We start from the raw sequence: 16,992 nt of genomic DNA on the forward strand, positions 1-16,992 counted from the left end.
TTTGTCTAATTTTGTGTCCATCCTTTGAAAATACCAGATTTGTGTCTTATTTAATATTTTGTCCTTCGCATTACACTATAGCGACAGGAATTTTGGACATAGGGCCTCATTTCCTAGTGAGCCACAGTGTTGGAGACGTCTGGAGACACTTTTTAAAATATTCCATCCAGTCCTTGTATTTGCAGAGGTCACTGGTGCTAGGCTAGTGCATGTCAATGGCCATAGTTATCCTGCCACTAAAAACAGTCTTACCCACTCCACAAAACACCCGAAGCAAATCTATTATTACACCAGACTGTCGATGTGAATGTCTGTGTTGACAGAATAATGTTTGAAATAAAACTAAACTTGCATCGCATGAATCGTCGCATGTTGAGGGACTATTTTCTCATATATCAGTCCGCCGCTGCCGAGCTTTCTATCAAGTACAACTCGCTGCTGCTGCTCAGACATAAATCCTTCAAATGCAAGGTTGGTTTTACTTCTAAAATTATTCTATCGACACAGACATTTACATCAACAGTCTGGTGTAATAATAGATTTGCTTCGGGTGTTTTGTGGAGTGGGTAAGACTGTTTTTAGTTGCAGGAAACTATGGCCATTGACATGCACTAGTCTAGCACCAGCGACCTCTGCAAATACAAGGACTGGATGGAATATTTTAAAATGTGTCTCCACACGTCTCCAACACTCTGGCTCAGTAGGAAATGAGGTCCTATGTTAAAAATTCCGAACTGTCCCTTTAACTTTGAATTATAATGCAGATGGCACAAGTTACTCTTACTTAAGTAGTAGTTTACTCTTAATTATTTGTGTAATTTGTTGGACCACCACACTGTACTTGAATATTCTAAAGACTTTAAAGTAATGTTACTCTTCCTTGAGTATTTTTTTAGCTACTCTACCCACTTCAGAATACATTGCAGTGCTATACTAAATGATTCAGACTTTACTTACACATATTCTGCTGCTACAGAATGAAGAGGAAGTTTTTCTCTTGGGAAGAATGTTTAAATCTCAGAGAAGTGAAGGTAAGAAAAAGACAACAGTTACTTTTTTCCTTTTTGTAATAACTCAACAACCAAGTTCCTGCATCTTCAGTTGTGGATATTTTGACTATATATTTTGTTTATTCACTTGATAGTCTCTGAAGAAACTGAGCCATGCCAACGTGGTCAAACTGAAGGAGGTGATCAGAGAAAATGACCAGCTCTACTTTGTGTTTGAATACATGAAGGAAAACCTCTACCAGCTCATGAAAGAAAGGTAAGATATATTAACCTACATTCTTTATATAGAAAACAATAATACAAAAATAAATGATATATCGAGAGAACAAATATGTCAGTATATAGCTTCATTTGTTTCCCCAAGGCAGTTCTGCCAAGACACAGCTAACAAACCTGTCCCAAAGCTGTAAATGTAACCAAATGAACTACTCCTAAACATAATCATAACTTTAACCTGACTGTAGAATAATGTACAACTGAAACTAAACATGTGCCACTAATGCAAAGTGATAGTTGTGGATCATAAATGGGTATGAGGGAAAACGGAGAGTATTTGGGTTTCAGCATCCTCTGTTGTCGTTCTTTATTTGGTTTTAAATTGTTAATTATTGTGGCAATAGTCGACAATCTCCTAAAATAATAATAATAATAATAATAAAATAATGGCCTAAAAATATCCACTACTGGTCAAAAGTTTTAGAACACGGTAATTTTTCCAGTTATTTATTGCAAATCAAGTCGTGCAAGTCCCATGAAGAGCTTGAAATGGTACAAAGGTAAGAACTGGACAGGCAGAGGTTTAAAAAAAGATAAAAGATACAAAACACAAGTCCAAACTCTGCCAAAACTACCTCAGGAAAAAATAACAACATGGTCAAGCTTGAAAACATGAAGTGTCCAGCACAGTCTCCAGACTTAAACCCCATCGAGCTGGTTTGGGATGAACTGGACAGAAAAGTAAAAGCCAAACAACCTACAAGTGCCACACATTTATGGGAACTTCTGCAACAGGCTTGGGAAGAACTTTCTGAAGAATATTTGATTTCTCTTGTAAAAAGAACGAGCCACAAGTGTGTTCAGCTGTTATATCTGCCAAAGGTGGACACTTTTATGAATCAAAAGTTTAGAATATGTTTTGTAAATAGTAAAAAATTGGAAAAAGTGTGGTGTTCTAAAACTTTTAACTGGTAGTGTGTATATATTTTTTAATTTTTAGTTGGACCATTGTGAGTTATGATGTTTTGGTTGATTTTCACAGAAACAAGTTATTCCCTGAATCTGTCGTCAGAAACATTATATTTCAGATATTACAGGGACTTTCCTACATTCACACAAATGGTAGGTGACACCAGCCCGGAGTTCATAACAACAAAGGCTCTCTGTAGTGTTGCTTTTCTCTTTGTTTCCACCAAGTTGTGAAGAACTCTGAACAATAAAAGGGGGGGGCTGGGGGTTTAAGGAACAGTGTGATTGGTCTAACAGGTTTCCACTCTTCAAGCTCCGCCCCTGCAGCCAGGTGTTTGTATCAGAAACACCTGGCTATATTCAGGGCAGTCTTTTGTGATGTCACCAACTACTTCAAATCGCAAAGGCCACTGAAAGCAGCACAAACTTAGAGCTGCAGATGTACTTAGTTTGCGCTAAAGTTGCTGCCAAGAATGACTAGGAACAGATTTTACAACACCGTATACACAGTTTAGTAGTGGGGAAAAAAAACAAAAACATATATAATTTTTTTAATATATATTTAGTTCCAGTTTGATAATAGGATTCTGTTCAAAGTTTTCTTTAAACACACCCAGAAGAACTGACAAAAAGACTGAAATATTCACCGACAAACTAATACAAGAATCACATTTCAGAACATGTTTGTGCAGATCTAAACTACAGGGTTAGTAGTTTTTAAGCAGAATAAGAAATTATGCTGCTTTGGAAATTACAGCCTTTATGATTTGAAATTTTGATATGATTGTGATTAATCTTGCAGCCCTAATTAAAGTTTAAATCTAAAAATTCAACTTAAGACACCATGTGAGTGAAAAATGTAGGTATGGGCCCAAAATGTATTTATTTTATTTACTTATATTTTTTTTTACGGATACCAATGATCGATATTTGTCCTGCTTCTGTGGCCAATAGCCGATAACTGCCGAAATATATTTGTCTGGAAAATGAAATTATTTGTTAAATGTTTGCATAAAAATACAGCCCTATAACATTTTTCGATTACTGGCTGATACCGATTAATCTGTATCAATATATGCCGATACAGATACTGGAGCCGATATATCGCCCATCCCTACAAAAACTAACCAGCTCTACCGCTCCACAAAGCATGATCATTGCTTCATCTTTACTTTCTCTCTCACTCTTCCTCTTTCTCTCCTCCTCTTTCTTTTCTGCTGCAGAGAGGAAAGGATGTTTTCTGAGCATGAGATCAGAAATATCATGTTTCAGGTGTTGACTGGTTTGGCTTTTGTGCACAAACATGGTAAGAGTCCTTTCTGTCCTCTCATTTCACACTTTTAGTCTGCAAAGAGGCCATATGTACTACAGCATACTGATTGTTAATAACCTACATTGTATTTACTTACATTTGGAGGTCCATATTGGCAGAACAAAATGTAAATTGAACGTTATTTCTCATTCTGTTTTTAGCTGATATCTAGTATTTACAAAAGCTGATATCAATATTTTAACATTTTAAAACATTTTTGACACATTGTACTTACTGTATCTTGTGAAAAAAATGTGTCGAGTAGCCAAAAATTTTACTCAAATAAGAGTAACGTTACTTCAAAATAATACTGCAGTCAAGTTTGGACACCCCTTTGCATATTTTTTTTTTTCTTTATGAAGAATTGTGAAAAAGAATTATATTGCAAAGAAAAAAAACAAAAAAAGTTTAATAATTCAAGTAAATATGTTTATATTTTATACTCTAATTCCTCACACAGTTGCCACTAGGGATGTAACGATATCCAAATCTCACAGTACGATATTATCATGATATTCATCTCACGGTACGATATTTATTGCAATATTTTGAAGAGGCTGATATAATTGTAGATGGGACTCTTTTCTGCTTTTAAAATACCTTGACAAGGTTTTGGTGTGTATTATTTCCGTCATAATCCCAAAAATTCAAGTAAAAAACATATTTCTTCATGTTATCCGCACTGAAATCAATCATGGGATATGTAGTTCCCGATGTTTATAAGATGATGTTGCTATAAAACGATGCATTTAAGCAAAGGAACTTGTGATTCGATATATTGTGACGTCCCACGATATTACTGTGAGACTTTTGACAATACAGTATCACGATATTTTGGTTATTGTTACATCCCTAGTAGCCACCCTCCTCTCAATGAGCTTCATGAAGTCTCCTGAAATGCTTTTCACCCCACAGCTGTGCCATGTCAGGGTCAGGAAATGCCAAAAACTGCATCCAGGGTTTAGAGCAAAAGGTGGCTCCATGTGTCATTTATAGTTGAAGCTTTCAGTGAGAATCTACAACGTAAATAATCACTGACATAAAGAAGAAACACTGATGAAAAAGTGTGTCCAAACATATTGCCTCTTTTCTTTTTTCTTCTTGTTTCTTCTTGTTTAGTGTAGTGGCCCATGCACTATGTGATATAAGACGAGTGGACTTGGATTCAACTAAGACTTAAGTTACTATTTTGAGGACTTGAGACTTGACTTTTTAAATTTGGAATAAATTACTTTTCAAATGAGTATTTAGTTTTGATACTAGTAATTATTTGTATCTGATTTTTCGATTATTTTGACAACCCTAGTTTTCTAATTTGGAAGGACTTCAAACTCAAAGCAGAGGACTTGGACTTGACTTGGACTTGTGGGGCACTGACACAACAATGACTGGGTCCCACCTCTGCTCTGTGTGATCTAATGGGCGTATGGTATTCTTCAGGTTATTTCCACCGAGACATGAAGCCAGAGAACCTGCTGTGTATGGGCCCAGAGCTGGTGAAAATCGCAGACTTTGGACTGGCCCGAGAAATCCGCTCCCAGCCTCCGTACACCGACTATGTGTCCACCAGATGGTAAGAGTTATCTGGATTTATCACTGCCTAACTGCTAGATCTATAGATACAATTAAAGAAATACAAACAATGTTCATTTTGATACTGGTTTAAATAAGTTTAGGTTAATAGTTTAAGTTTAAAGAGGGGGTATTATATTTCTATGGGGTATTAACTGCTAGCACATAACACAGAGCACCACACTGGGGAAAAAAACAACATCTCGGTAAGTTAAAATGAGTTAAATAAAGAACATTTGACTTCATTTGAGTAGATTCAACTACAATGTCAAATGATCTCCCAATGGAACAAGTTTACTTAATTCAAACAACATTCGATTTTGTTTCTTATTTTAATTGTAGAAAGATTTATTTTCATATTTTAAGTACAAAAAGTCTTGTTCCACTGGCAGATAATTTTACTAATCAAGAGAAATTTCTCAAATTGTAATAAAACTTTAATTCAAGTCATCATAACTTGACTAGATTTTGTTTTTTGCAATGCGCATGTTACCCATTATGGTTTGGAAAATACTATACTCACTGAAATGTTTAAAATAAGTTTCAGTTTTATTTTTGATGCTCTGAGTCCCCCCCTCTCTTAGCTCTCCACACTAAGTCACTCCCCCTTCAGAGCGCCAACACATTACAATCAGCGTGCTAATGAAACTACTGCACATTGCGTCAGGTTTGTGAAGTTGTAAGATATTGTTGTATTGCAGGTATCGTGCTCCAGAGGTCCTGCTCAAATCCACGTCCTATAACTCTCCGGTGGACATGTGGGCGGTCGGCTGTATCATGGCTGAACTCTACACGCTCAGACCTCTGTTCCCCGGAAACAGCGAAGTCGACGAGATCTTTAAAATCTGTCAGGTGCTGGGGACGCTGAAAAAGGTAGGACGTACGGTAGAACTGTAGGCCCTTGTTTAGTCGATTAACCCATCAGTGGTGTCTCAGTCTACCAAAATTTCAACAAATAATTCATATGAGGACCTGCGACATGAGGCGACCAGGACTGATCCCAGGACTGAATCAGAAGGACTAAACTAGGACTAAACTAGGACTAAACCAGGACTAAACTAGATCTGAACTAGGACTAAAACAGGACTAAACCAGAATTGAAACCAGGACTGAGTGTAGGGATGGGCCTCGAGGTGCGCCCGTGTAGACCATCGGGTGACTGCAGGAGAAAGGACCAGCACAGAGCTCTGCACCCCACACCCATGCTTGGGGTTCTCTCTCTCGCTCTAAAGTCTAAGATTAGTCCAGGTTTAGTCCTGCTTAAGACCTGGTTTTGACCTGGTTTAATCCTGATTCAGTTCTAGTTTAGTCCTGGTTTAGTTCTGATTTAGTCCTCATTCAGTCCTGGTTCAGTCCTGGTGTAGTCCAGGTGTAGTCCAGGTGTAGTCCAGGTGTAGTCCAGGTTCAGTTCAGTTCAGTTCTACAATTTTTGGCCCTTTTTGAGCCGATTTTTCACTTGTGCATCTGTTTTTGGGATCAGACCGAGTTTTGTCTTGTCATGTGTCGTGCTTCGTGTAATATACAAGGAGTAACAAGAACCGATTAATACCTCACAACCAGCTCCCATTCTGTAATAGTAGGCTGTAAGAATATCAAACCTGTTTGAAATCCAGCCGTCTCTTGTGAGGGTTTCACACTGTTGAAGTAAGTCCACAAGCTGTGAACTTTTAAACCCTGCTATTTGATCGTACATATCCCACAGTGTATGTCCGACATTTCACAGAAGTCAGAGAAATTTGTTGTTGGAAGTTGTTGTCATGTCCAAATCATAACATAATGATTATAACTATAAGCAGGCACAAGCACAGTATGCATTCTTTAACACTATTTGTTGTATGTTTCAGTCGGACTGGCCAGAAGGATATAACCTGGCGTCCTCCATGAACTTCCGCTTTCCTAAGTGTGTCCCTACGAGCCTCCGTAGTCTGATCCCGAACGCCAGTGATGATGCCATAGCTCTGATGAGGGACCTGCTGCAGTGGGACCCAGACAAGAGACCCAGCGCTGTGCAGGTATCATGTTTAAACGGTTTGCTCTCGTCTCTTGGGGCAACTTGGGTCAAAATAAAAATATGCAGTGGAATATTCTCGATATTGATTCAAATGTCATCGTTGTCCAGCCCTAACCCCCACATTTCTCTTGTATTGCAGGCTCTCAGATACCCATACTTCCATGTGGGTGTTTCAAATGTTAAAGTCCAGGCCAAGTTTGTGGAAGAGAGCGCTGAGCCTCTGTCTCTGTGTACGAAGCACCCAGACCCTTCTCGTGAGCAGGTTAAATCTCCCGCAGAGACAGAGGAGTACAGCCCTCCTCCTCCTCTGCAGCCCGTCCACCCTCTGCACACGACACAAACACCACAAGAAACTCACAAACAAGAGGAGCCACTCAGCCTGGTCAAAAACACACAACAGGTGAGTGAGCTCAGCAGCACTGTTTACATGCAAACCAAACATCTGATCATTATCTGGTTTCCGGAGTTATCAGATTAATGACATTTCATGTAAACTCCAGTTAAATGAAAATCTGATTATTATTATTAGTTCAGTAGCAAGGATGGGACAACAGTAGAATACGATAAGGATATTTATTGACGATGGATAGATGTGGATGGGGGCTCTGTCTCAGGTGGTCAATCAGCAGATTCAGCCGGGCTTTGGTTCGCTGAAGAGGAGCAGGAGGAGGTTAAGGCGTGGTCCTGCCCCTGAGTCTAATGGCCTGTTTACACAAGAACGCTTGCAGGTAAAAACGACAAAATATTTTATCGGAAGTGCCCTTCCTTTAGATAGTGCCAGCACTTTTGGGGCTAAAAATGCACAAATCTGAAACCACCCTCCAGAGTGGAAAAGCTGAATACGCTCCGCCATAGCGTTTCCGTCTACACTGCCCAAGACGCAAAACTCTGGTCAGACCTGCTCACGTCATGTATGCATTGTGATATCGTGCTTTTCAAGTTAACAGACAACTTTTACCTTTAATTCAGGAGAGACTGGCAATTCCAGAGCTGAAATTAAATCAAATTATTTCCATTCTTTCAAATAATAAAGTTTGTTTAAGTCTAAATCTATGTCTTAGGACCTGTTTACATGAGAACGCTTGCGGGTAAAAATGTCAAAATATTTTATCAGAAGTGCCTTTCGTTGATAGTGACATCATTTTTCAGGCTTAAAAATGCAAAAATCTGAAACCACCTTCCAGAGTGGAAAAGTTGAATATGCTCAGTCGTATTGTTTCCGTCTACACTGCCCAAGACGCAAAACTCTGGTCAGATCCGCTCACGTCGTGTATGCATTTACGTCACATACGTCACCACCGAGCGTCACCACCGAGCCACCTGGCATGAATATCCAATCAAATTCCACACACTTTTTTTCTATGTATGCAGGCAGATTTCCTCCCGAAAACGCTCGACTAAACGTGAAATAAAAAGTGAAAACGCAATGCCACTTTTGCGTCTTCTGTTCAGACCGTCATCATATAAACGTAGCCTCAGTGAATCATATCAACTCAACATTTTTAAAAATGACTGAAATTTCTGATTATGCCATCCATCCATTTTCATCTGCTTATCCGGGGCCTTGTCATGGGGGCAGCAGTCTAAGCAGGGACTCCCAGACTTCCCTCACCCAGGACACTTCCTCCAGCTCCTCCGTGAGAACTCCAAGGCGTTCCCAGGCCAGCCGAGAGTCATAGTCCCTCCAGCTTGTCCTGGGTCTTTCCTGGGGACTCTTCCCGGTGGGACATGCCCAGAACACCTCCCAAGAGAGGCGTCCAGGAGGCATTAGGAACAGATGCCCGAGCCACCTCAGCTTCTGATTATGGTCCCTCTGAACACAAACATCAGATTTTTTTTTTAAAGAAGACATACTGTTCTTGTATCAGGTATATAGTCATTACGTTATCATTTTAAATTGCAATATTGATCTAGTATGACTTAATAAAAGAAACAAATTGACATTAGAAAAGCAGTGCTCAAAGGGAGTTGACTTGGCGGTAAACCTCATCACAATAAAGGTTATTATTAAAAATTATAGGATTTGGCAGCCTTGCGTCATTGCTGCCAAATTCTGTGTATCACCGATTAAGAAAATAAAATTAGAGAATGCAGTAAGTACGTCACAGTGGGCGTGTACTGGTGAGGGTAGATCGGAGCAGTGATATCTTAAAAATGACTCAAACACGCGTGAATAACTCTAAATAAAACTTTAAAAAGGTAAATGAGAAGGGAAACAACTATAACTTGACTAAAAAGCCAATTTTACATAATAGATTCACTTGAAAGCTCCAGAAGTCAGATAATAATCAGATAATCAGATTTTGGTGCACGTAAAAATGGCCAGTTACTTGTACTTTGTCTTTCTCAGTACAACAGTTACTCTACAACTGACACCTGCCCCCATGTGTTTTTGATGATCATATTTTGGATTTCTTCAAATACATGATGTTGAAATCTTTTTTTTTTATTATGTCAAAGCCTGTCAAAGCAGTTCACACCGGAGCGAAGAGCAGCGCCCCCAGTGCCCGAACGTGGCGTCGCAGATGGGGCCAAACTTCTTCTAAATCACTGGACAGTTTCGATAACGCAGACGTCGCAGAAGCTGTTGTCTCCATCTCCAAAAAACCCACGATTAACTCTCGGAAAAACAGGATGCTGGACAGACAGTAAGACCTACTGTATATGTTGTCAAAGCATTATTTAAAGGTGCAATGTGTAATTTTTCTCATGCTGGATTTGCTGCAACTTGCTTGTCTTTATGGTAATATTGTGACGATATTACAATTTCTAATTTGATTTTGATACTAAGGAACAGACTTGATACTCAATACCATTTCCAATACCACAATGATACTAAAAACATTTTCATAGTATTCCCTCAGTGGTCCATGTAGGTTCCATAGTGGTCCATGGGCGCAGAGGCGGCGCTACCATTAGGCAAAAGTAGGCGGCTGCTTAGGGCCCCCAAACCTGGAGGGGCCCCCAGTGTCACTAATGGCCGATGCTTCAGAGCAATTTGATTTTCTCTAAATATGACATTAAATGAGAGTAGTTTACTTTTAAACAATAATCATCATATGTAATGGATGAGACAAATAATGAAGAAAATACCTGTTTTTTCATTTTTCTTATTTTTGTTTTTATTTTGAAAAATTAATGAACAAATGATACATGGATTTGGATATATAGTTTATTTTGGATACGTAGATGTTTTTCTATGCCTTATTTCAAGTTCAAAGTATATTTTATTAATTTTATGTTTTATACATCACAAAACTGCTCTAAGGTTCATATTTGTAGCCTATATTTATTTTCAATTTGAAAGTTTTGCGTAAATTATCAATAACAAAGTGGGGTTTTGAGAGAAAGAAATGCTGAATAAGTGCATCGTGTAACTAAAAAATAATTGTTTGAATAATCGTGATGTCAGTATTGACCAAAATAATCTTTTATCTTACATAATAACATGTCTCTTGTGTTACTGCAGGATTTCGAGTGCGTCTTTAAAGCAGCAAACCAACTCCACAATGAACAGATCTGAGTCGACGGTTTTATCGGCAAAGCAGCACTACCTCCGTCAGTCCAGATACATGCCCGGTGAGACCAAAGAAACACTAAAAAACTAATACTTCATCTTCTTTAAGTCTGTGCAATATATTTTATAATTTTTTTCAATATTAATTTCAGGTGTAAACCCAAAAAGCAGCTGTAAAGAGAGACAGAAATGCAACAAGAACCAGTTTGGAAGCTTCAGTTTATGTAAATCCAAGGGACCAGAATTTGACTTCAATATAGGTAAGATTCAAAGTTAATTTAGTTTTTAGTGTTTAGACCAAGTTACTATTAGAAATAAAAACACCTGGAATTGAATAAATGCAATGTAAATCAGCAAATACATCTTCATACATATAGATCTTCATGGAAATAAGTAAGTGGTACACACTCCACGAGAAAAGTTATACACTGCATCTTTAAATAAAAAACTCATCAAAACTGGAGGGTGAAATCCGTGTATCCTTGTATTTGTTCATTCGTTTTTCAAAATAAAACCAAAAGTGCGAATGTTTTTTTCCGTTACTTGTTTAAACACAAAATCGAAAACTGAAAAAACAAATCGTTATCAATTTTTTCATTTTGGTTTGGTTTTGGAAATAAATAATGAAGAAAATTTTTTTTTTTTTTTTTTTCTTTCTTACTTTTGGTTTTATTTTGAAAAATGAATGAACAAATGATACATGGATTGGGTGATTTCTTTTCTACAGATTTTTCTTGTTTTTTGTTGGAGTCGCACATTCTAGAGGGGGATGGGTGATTTTACTTGTATCTAAATTTTTTTATTTTATTTTTTTTATCTCTTTCACTGGTGGAGGTATACAGCGCCCCCTGATGTTTATTTGGCTCACTGACCTGTACTGATCTCGCTCTGATTTGTTTCAGTTGATCTGTCTGCTCCCACCAACTTGAAAAAAGACTCCAGATTAACAGCAACTAAAAAGTTACTTCTCTCCAACGAAGGTAACATGAATTCTCTTACATTAAAGTACATATGACAGCCTTACTAATTTTCTAATTTGATTTTTATATTGTTTTTTGAAGTGCACCAAGTCTCTACTTTCATTTCTCTAATTATAATTTCTATGTATGTCATTAAACTTAACCTAAAACTTTAAAACAAGGTCAGTTTTATTGTAAAATTTAGAATATAATCATGTTAACAATGTTTTGGAAATTAATAATCTAACCTTGCCATTTGCACTTTAACGTTAGTCCTATATTTGTTTAAATTATTCTTATAATATTTAATTAATCTGTTCTTTTCTTCAGATGAAAACAGATGGAACAACAAACCCTTCAGCAACGAGACTCCAAAATCGACTCACATTTTGAAGTCTACTTTTGGTCGTAGCTCAAACCTCGCCCCAGTGCACGGACGAGTGGACTGGACCGCCAAATATGGAGGAGGATACCGATAACTGCAAACACGTGATGCTTTAAAGACAATAGAGTGGACACGACACAACCCCCCACCCAGAAAAGAGCTGCTCATTCGTTTGCATGTTTCCAAGAATCTCATTTTACCATATAGCCCACTCTAGTGATTTACTCCGTTTGTTTGTGATTAACTCGAGTTCAAACCGGCCCAAAGACTCATGGGAAGTCTAAAATGTTGCACTTTTGCCAAGAACTGAAGTGGAGACGTGTTGTTTGAGCGCAGAGCCTGAATCCAGAAGACCTTTCCCATGTTCGGCCCCTCGTAAATCTCAAGACATTTGTAAACAAGTGGGTGTGTGGGTGGAAAAACGGACACACAGGCTTATAATAATATGTTTTAATAGTGTCAAACCTTTTTAAAATAAGTTTCTTATCTTGCACATACTGTATTGGTCCAATTTTCCAAAATGTTACTCTCAAAAACAGCAGTAGAAAGCATTCAAAATTGTGATAAAGTAAAAGTAAAAACCTGTATTTGTACAATTCAATTATAACAAATTTTAGTTAATAAAAATGTCATGATACACTTTTAAAGGTCTTATATCACATAAAATTGATTCTTGTGAGCTTTAAGCCATGTTACCTCATCAAAAACTTGTTTCATTCACAGATTTTTTGAGTAATCCTTTATTATTCATCTGTTTTAGGGATGTAACGATATCCAAATCTCTCGGTACAATATTATAACGATATACATCTCACGGTACGATATTTATTGCAAAATTTTGGCTGATATAATTGTAGATAGGATGCTTTTTTGCATTTAAAATACCCTGACAAGATTTTGGTGTCAATTATTTCCATCATAAGCTCAAGAATTCAAGTAAAAAACATAACTTCATGTTGTCTGCACTGAAATGAATCATGGGATATGTAGTTCCCGATGTTTTTAAGCTGTTGCTACTATAAAACCATGCATCTAAGCAAAGGAGTTTGTAATTCGATATATTGTGACAGCCCACGGTATTATTGTGAGACTTTTGACATAATTTTTACATCTCCAGAGCTCAAAATGCTCTGTTCCAACTTGTGATGTAGTGGTAGTTTCAAGTTAACAGCTCCTTTTCGCTTTAGTTCAGTCGAGTGCTTTCAGTTTCGGAGAAAAACTCAGCCTAAAATGCAGGATCTGTGAGTCAAACATGTGTGAATGAAACAAAACACAACTCCAGGTCTGTTTGTGATGAGGAAACAACATTATAATAATATGGGCTTTTACTACCAGCATTTGATAAAGTGCAAATAGACAAAAATATTTAAATAGTCCAGACCACAAACTTAGACTAGAGGAAAGAATCAGACAAAGCAAACTCATCTATAAATATAAAATACACTCTAAATTTTGAATATGTGATTATGAAACAACAGAAGCAGTTTATGATTTGAGAAAGGAATGTGTTGACAATCGAGTAAGAAGCAGAGGTGGACAGTAACAGTTCTTCACATCGGTCAAGTTTGTCTAACAAAAATAATCAGAGGTGGGTGGAACTACATGATATTTACATTTACTTTTTAAATAAATTGTACTTTTCTAGCAGCATACTTTTTCTCCTACTTGAGTAATATTTTTATTGAAATAACTAGAGATGTAACAATATCCAAATCTCTCAGTACAATATTTTCACAATATACAACTCACGGTACAATATTTACTGCGATATTTTGTGGAGGCTTACAAACAAAATTGTGAATATGCTACTTTTTCCTCTTAAAATGCCTTGACAAGACTTAAAAGGGCTTAGAACTGCTATTTCTTCATGTAGTTTGCACCAAAACGGAGCAAAGGATCATGGTCGATGTAGTTTCCTCTGTTTTTTTTTACCTGTTGCTGCACTATAAAAATGAATTTAAGCAAAGAAACTTGTGAATTCGATTTATTTTGATGGCCCATGACATTACTGAGAGACTTTTGACGATATGATATGATATTTTGGTTATTGTTACACCCCTAGTAAAAGTAACAGTACTCTTACTTGAGGAAAAATAGTGGTTCCTCTCCCACTGTGAGCAAGTCTAAAGTAACATAAACTTTCTGTTGACGATATGAAATGATTTGAACGTTTGTGTTTCTTGCAGCGCTCCTTCAAATCTGATTTAGTTTGTCTCATTTGTGTGTCTATCCTTTGAAAATACCAGATTTTATGTAGTTCTTCAAATTATAAATCACCAAAACAGAAACTCTTCAAGTTACTCTTACTTGCATTATTTCTTGGACTGCTACTTTGTACTTCTACTTGAGTAGTAATATTCTGAAGTAACAATTTTTGGCCACTACCCACCTCTGTTCTTACTTGATTTATCTGGATTGCTACCTGCTGGTATTTCAGATTTACTGTAGATTTTGGTCACTCTATCCACGTCTATACAAAAATTATTCTGTTAAGACTGATGTGTCTTTTTTGTCTTGGACGTAAGAATCTTCAGAACCATTAACGCGCTGAAAAAGACCCAAAAATCATCAGAACTTTTCCACAATATGGTGCAGAATAATCTTATATGTCTGTGATACAATACCTTAAAATCATCATTAAACCAGCGGGCATAAGCTTAAAGGAGTTAAAATATCGTATCCCCATGACGACCGCTAACGTCCCGCAAGTGCCTGTCAAAAAATCATGCCAAAAAAGTTGAGTTTAAAGATCCTATACTGCACAAAATTGACTCAAAAACATACCTGGAGTTGTGATTTCACCTTGTAATGTTATAGAGTGGTAATTTTCAAGTTAAGAGCTACATTTTACCTTTTGTTCAGTACAGATTGGCAGGGCTGAAATGGTCCAAATGATTCAAGTGAAGGTGTATCGAGTTTAAAAATACAATGGAGCACTGACATCTCAAGATCTCAGCCTAAATGTGCAGGGTTTACGTGTTATTCAATTCAATTTCAATCCAATCTTTATTAAGAACACATAATATCTGGTTCATAGTGTTAACGTGTGAATAAAAAAAACTTAACTCCACATATGTTTTTGATGAGGATGTTCATAAATTGTTTCATAATCCAATATTTTACCTAATGAAATCCATGTATTTTTGAGGTAAGCACCCAAAGCAGCCAAAAAGCCAAAGAGGAGTCCTGCAGCGAGAGATGTGGTACTGCCTGTGGAGGAACAATAAATGTTATTAACGTAACTTTTCTGGTGGAGGGTCTGCCACCTGCTTGTCTCCATGGAAATAAGATAAGGCTTTATTGTTTACAAACTAAGAAATTTGTCTTGGAAACTATAAATAAAAAATAGAAAAGTCAAACACAATTTAATTCCTCTAAGCGTGAGCCAAACAATCCACAGAAAAGGAAAAAAAGTATCTTGCTTTTCCAGGACTATTCCACAGTATGGCATTAAACCTATGGCGTCTATCTTGCATTTATTTAATTGTCACAGTTTACCTTAAAGGGTACGCTATTTTCTGATTTGTTATAATTTTATTTCCTCGTCAAAAACAGACCTGGAGTTGTGTTTTGTTTCATTCACACATGTTTAACACAAAAGTCCCTCATGTTTAGGCTTTTACAGTATATTATTATTATTATAGAGTATATTTAGTGTTTTTCTCTTAACCAAAAACACTTGTGATGTCATGTGGTAATACAGAAAGTGCTCCACTGTGTTTTTAAACTCCACACACTTTCACTAGAATCATATGGATGATTTCAGACCTGGATTTATGTCTACTGAACGCAGCTGTTAACTTGAAAAACTACTACTTCATGACATCACAAGGTGGAACAGAGCATTTTGAACTTTGGAGTTGTAGAGAAACTAATCATAAAGCGTTACTCATGCATGTGTGAATAAAACAAAACACGGCTCCAGGTTTGTTTTTGACACAACACAGCGCAAGGTCACAAGAGAACATTTTGCGTAATATAGGACATTTAGAAACATGGCTCGCTTTTCCACAGATCTGGGATCGCCGGCTTGTCTTCATAAATAATTTTAATGCCATATTGTGGAACACTCTACCAATAACAGCTACATGGTGATGGGCAGGTGGCCAGTAAAGATATATGGCTAGTGTGACCAGAATTTCAGAATAAAAGACTTGGACATGCCTGTTTTTTTGGTGGCTGGTGATAATAAAATTGTGAAATGAGTGCGTGATTAAGGAAAACTGAAACATGTGAGTCAGTATAATCACATTTTCTGTATGTTTTAATAATTTTTAAGCAGCTTTTATGCATTTTACTTAAACAAATGACAATTTATGCTTCTCTTTACTGCTGGCAGGGCTCAAATTGGTCAAAAATAGGGACACCTGGGACATTTCTTGTATGAAACTGGGACAAATCACTGGTTTTGGATAAATCTGCTGGGACAGGGGATACAAGGCTCAAAACTGGGACTGTCACCGCATCTGGCACACCTTTAACTCTTTATAGATTTAGTAGTAGTTTAGTTTAATTGAGTACAAACCAGATTTTGAGTTAGTAATTCACGGATTGCAAAATAGTGGTGTTATTATTATATTATATTACCAGTCAAGGTCATGCATAATTTGTGTAGTAATCTGGCAATTGTTTATAAGCGAAAAAAGTTTAGAAAAAAGTTGTGATATTGGAAAAAAAAGAGCAGAAATGTGTGTACCTGCTTTGGCAAAACCGATAATTCCTCCCAGAGTCACTAAAGCGGCGTAACAAAACCCGATGAGGTCTGCAGCCATGGTCCAACAAAACTCACCTGGACTCACTCAAATCTGTAAAAAAAAACACGATTTACAAAAATATTTACACTCTTAAATCAGTTTAACAGTGAAAACAAGTGTAGCGGCGTTTTAATGAGGGATTGTGGCTTACAGATCTGAATATTTGCAGAATAATGACACAGTTTGGAAGTTTGTTTTGGTTTTCTGACACTTCCTTATTCCTGACTTCTTCACACGTTTGCAAACTCCGTAACTCTGAAGCGCCCCCTGGTGTCAATCAGGGTTCA

General features: G+C 37.1%; 2 protein-coding genes across 2 annotated transcripts in view; one reads left to right on the top strand and one right to left on the bottom strand.

Annotated features, from left to right (window-relative positions):
• The window catches only part of LOC110174911 (serine/threonine-protein kinase MAK-like), a 16,062-nt gene extending 4,017 nt beyond the window's left edge, over window positions 1-12,045 (top strand). The window contains exons 3-13 of the mRNA XM_055151368.1: window positions 977-1,031; window positions 1,145-1,266; window positions 3,419-3,501; window positions 4,948-5,080; window positions 5,781-5,952; window positions 6,924-7,091; window positions 7,230-7,490; window positions 9,551-9,738; window positions 10,560-10,669; window positions 10,760-10,867; window positions 11,897-12,045. Coding sequence (XP_055007343.1) covers window positions 977-1,031; window positions 1,145-1,266; window positions 3,419-3,501; window positions 4,948-5,080; window positions 5,781-5,952; window positions 6,924-7,091; window positions 7,230-7,490; window positions 9,551-9,738; window positions 10,560-10,669; window positions 10,760-10,867; window positions 11,897-12,045 — 1,549 coding nt within the window. The remainder of the gene's footprint in view (window positions 1-976; window positions 1,032-1,144; window positions 1,267-3,418; window positions 3,502-4,947; window positions 5,081-5,780; window positions 5,953-6,923; window positions 7,092-7,229; window positions 7,491-9,550; window positions 9,739-10,559; window positions 10,670-10,759; window positions 10,868-11,896) is intronic.
• Window positions 12,046-12,457: 412 nt separating this feature from the next.
• Window positions 12,458-16,952, bottom strand: LOC110174923 (transmembrane protein 14C-like). Its single transcript, XM_055152175.1, has 5 exons — window positions 16,857-16,952; window positions 16,648-16,756; window positions 15,075-15,161; window positions 14,576-14,663; window positions 12,458-14,498 (listed from the first exon to the last, which is right to left on the bottom strand). Exons 2-5 carry the CDS (start codon window positions 16,721-16,723, stop codon window positions 14,441-14,443), a joined length of 309 nt encoding a protein of 102 aa, XP_055008150.1. The 5' UTR covers window positions 16,724-16,756; window positions 16,857-16,952; the 3' UTR covers window positions 12,458-14,440.
• Window positions 16,953-16,992: the final 40 nt, after the last annotated feature.

This window comes from Boleophthalmus pectinirostris, unplaced genomic scaffold (genome assembly GCF_026225935.1).
Source record: "Boleophthalmus pectinirostris isolate CB_2022bp ecotype Guang Dong unplaced genomic scaffold, ASM2622593v1 HiC_scaffold_16, whole genome shotgun sequence".
Taxonomy (NCBI): Eukaryota; Metazoa; Chordata; class Actinopteri; order Gobiiformes; family Gobiidae; genus Boleophthalmus; species Boleophthalmus pectinirostris.

Excerpts from the sequence above, each read along its gene's own strand:
- LOC110174923 (XM_055152175.1), bottom strand. The coding sequence starts at position 16,723 with ATGGCTGCAGACCTCATCGGGTTTTGTTACGCCGCTTTAGTGACTCTG. Across the intron at positions 15,162-16,647 it reads TATCGGTTTTGCCAAAGCAG|GCAGTACCACATCTCTCGCT; the intron begins GTACACACATTT and ends GTTCCTCCACAG. Across the intron at positions 14,664-15,074 it reads AAATACATGGATTTCATTAG|GCACTTGCGGGACGTTAGCG; the intron begins GTAAAATATTGG and ends ATTTTTTGACAG.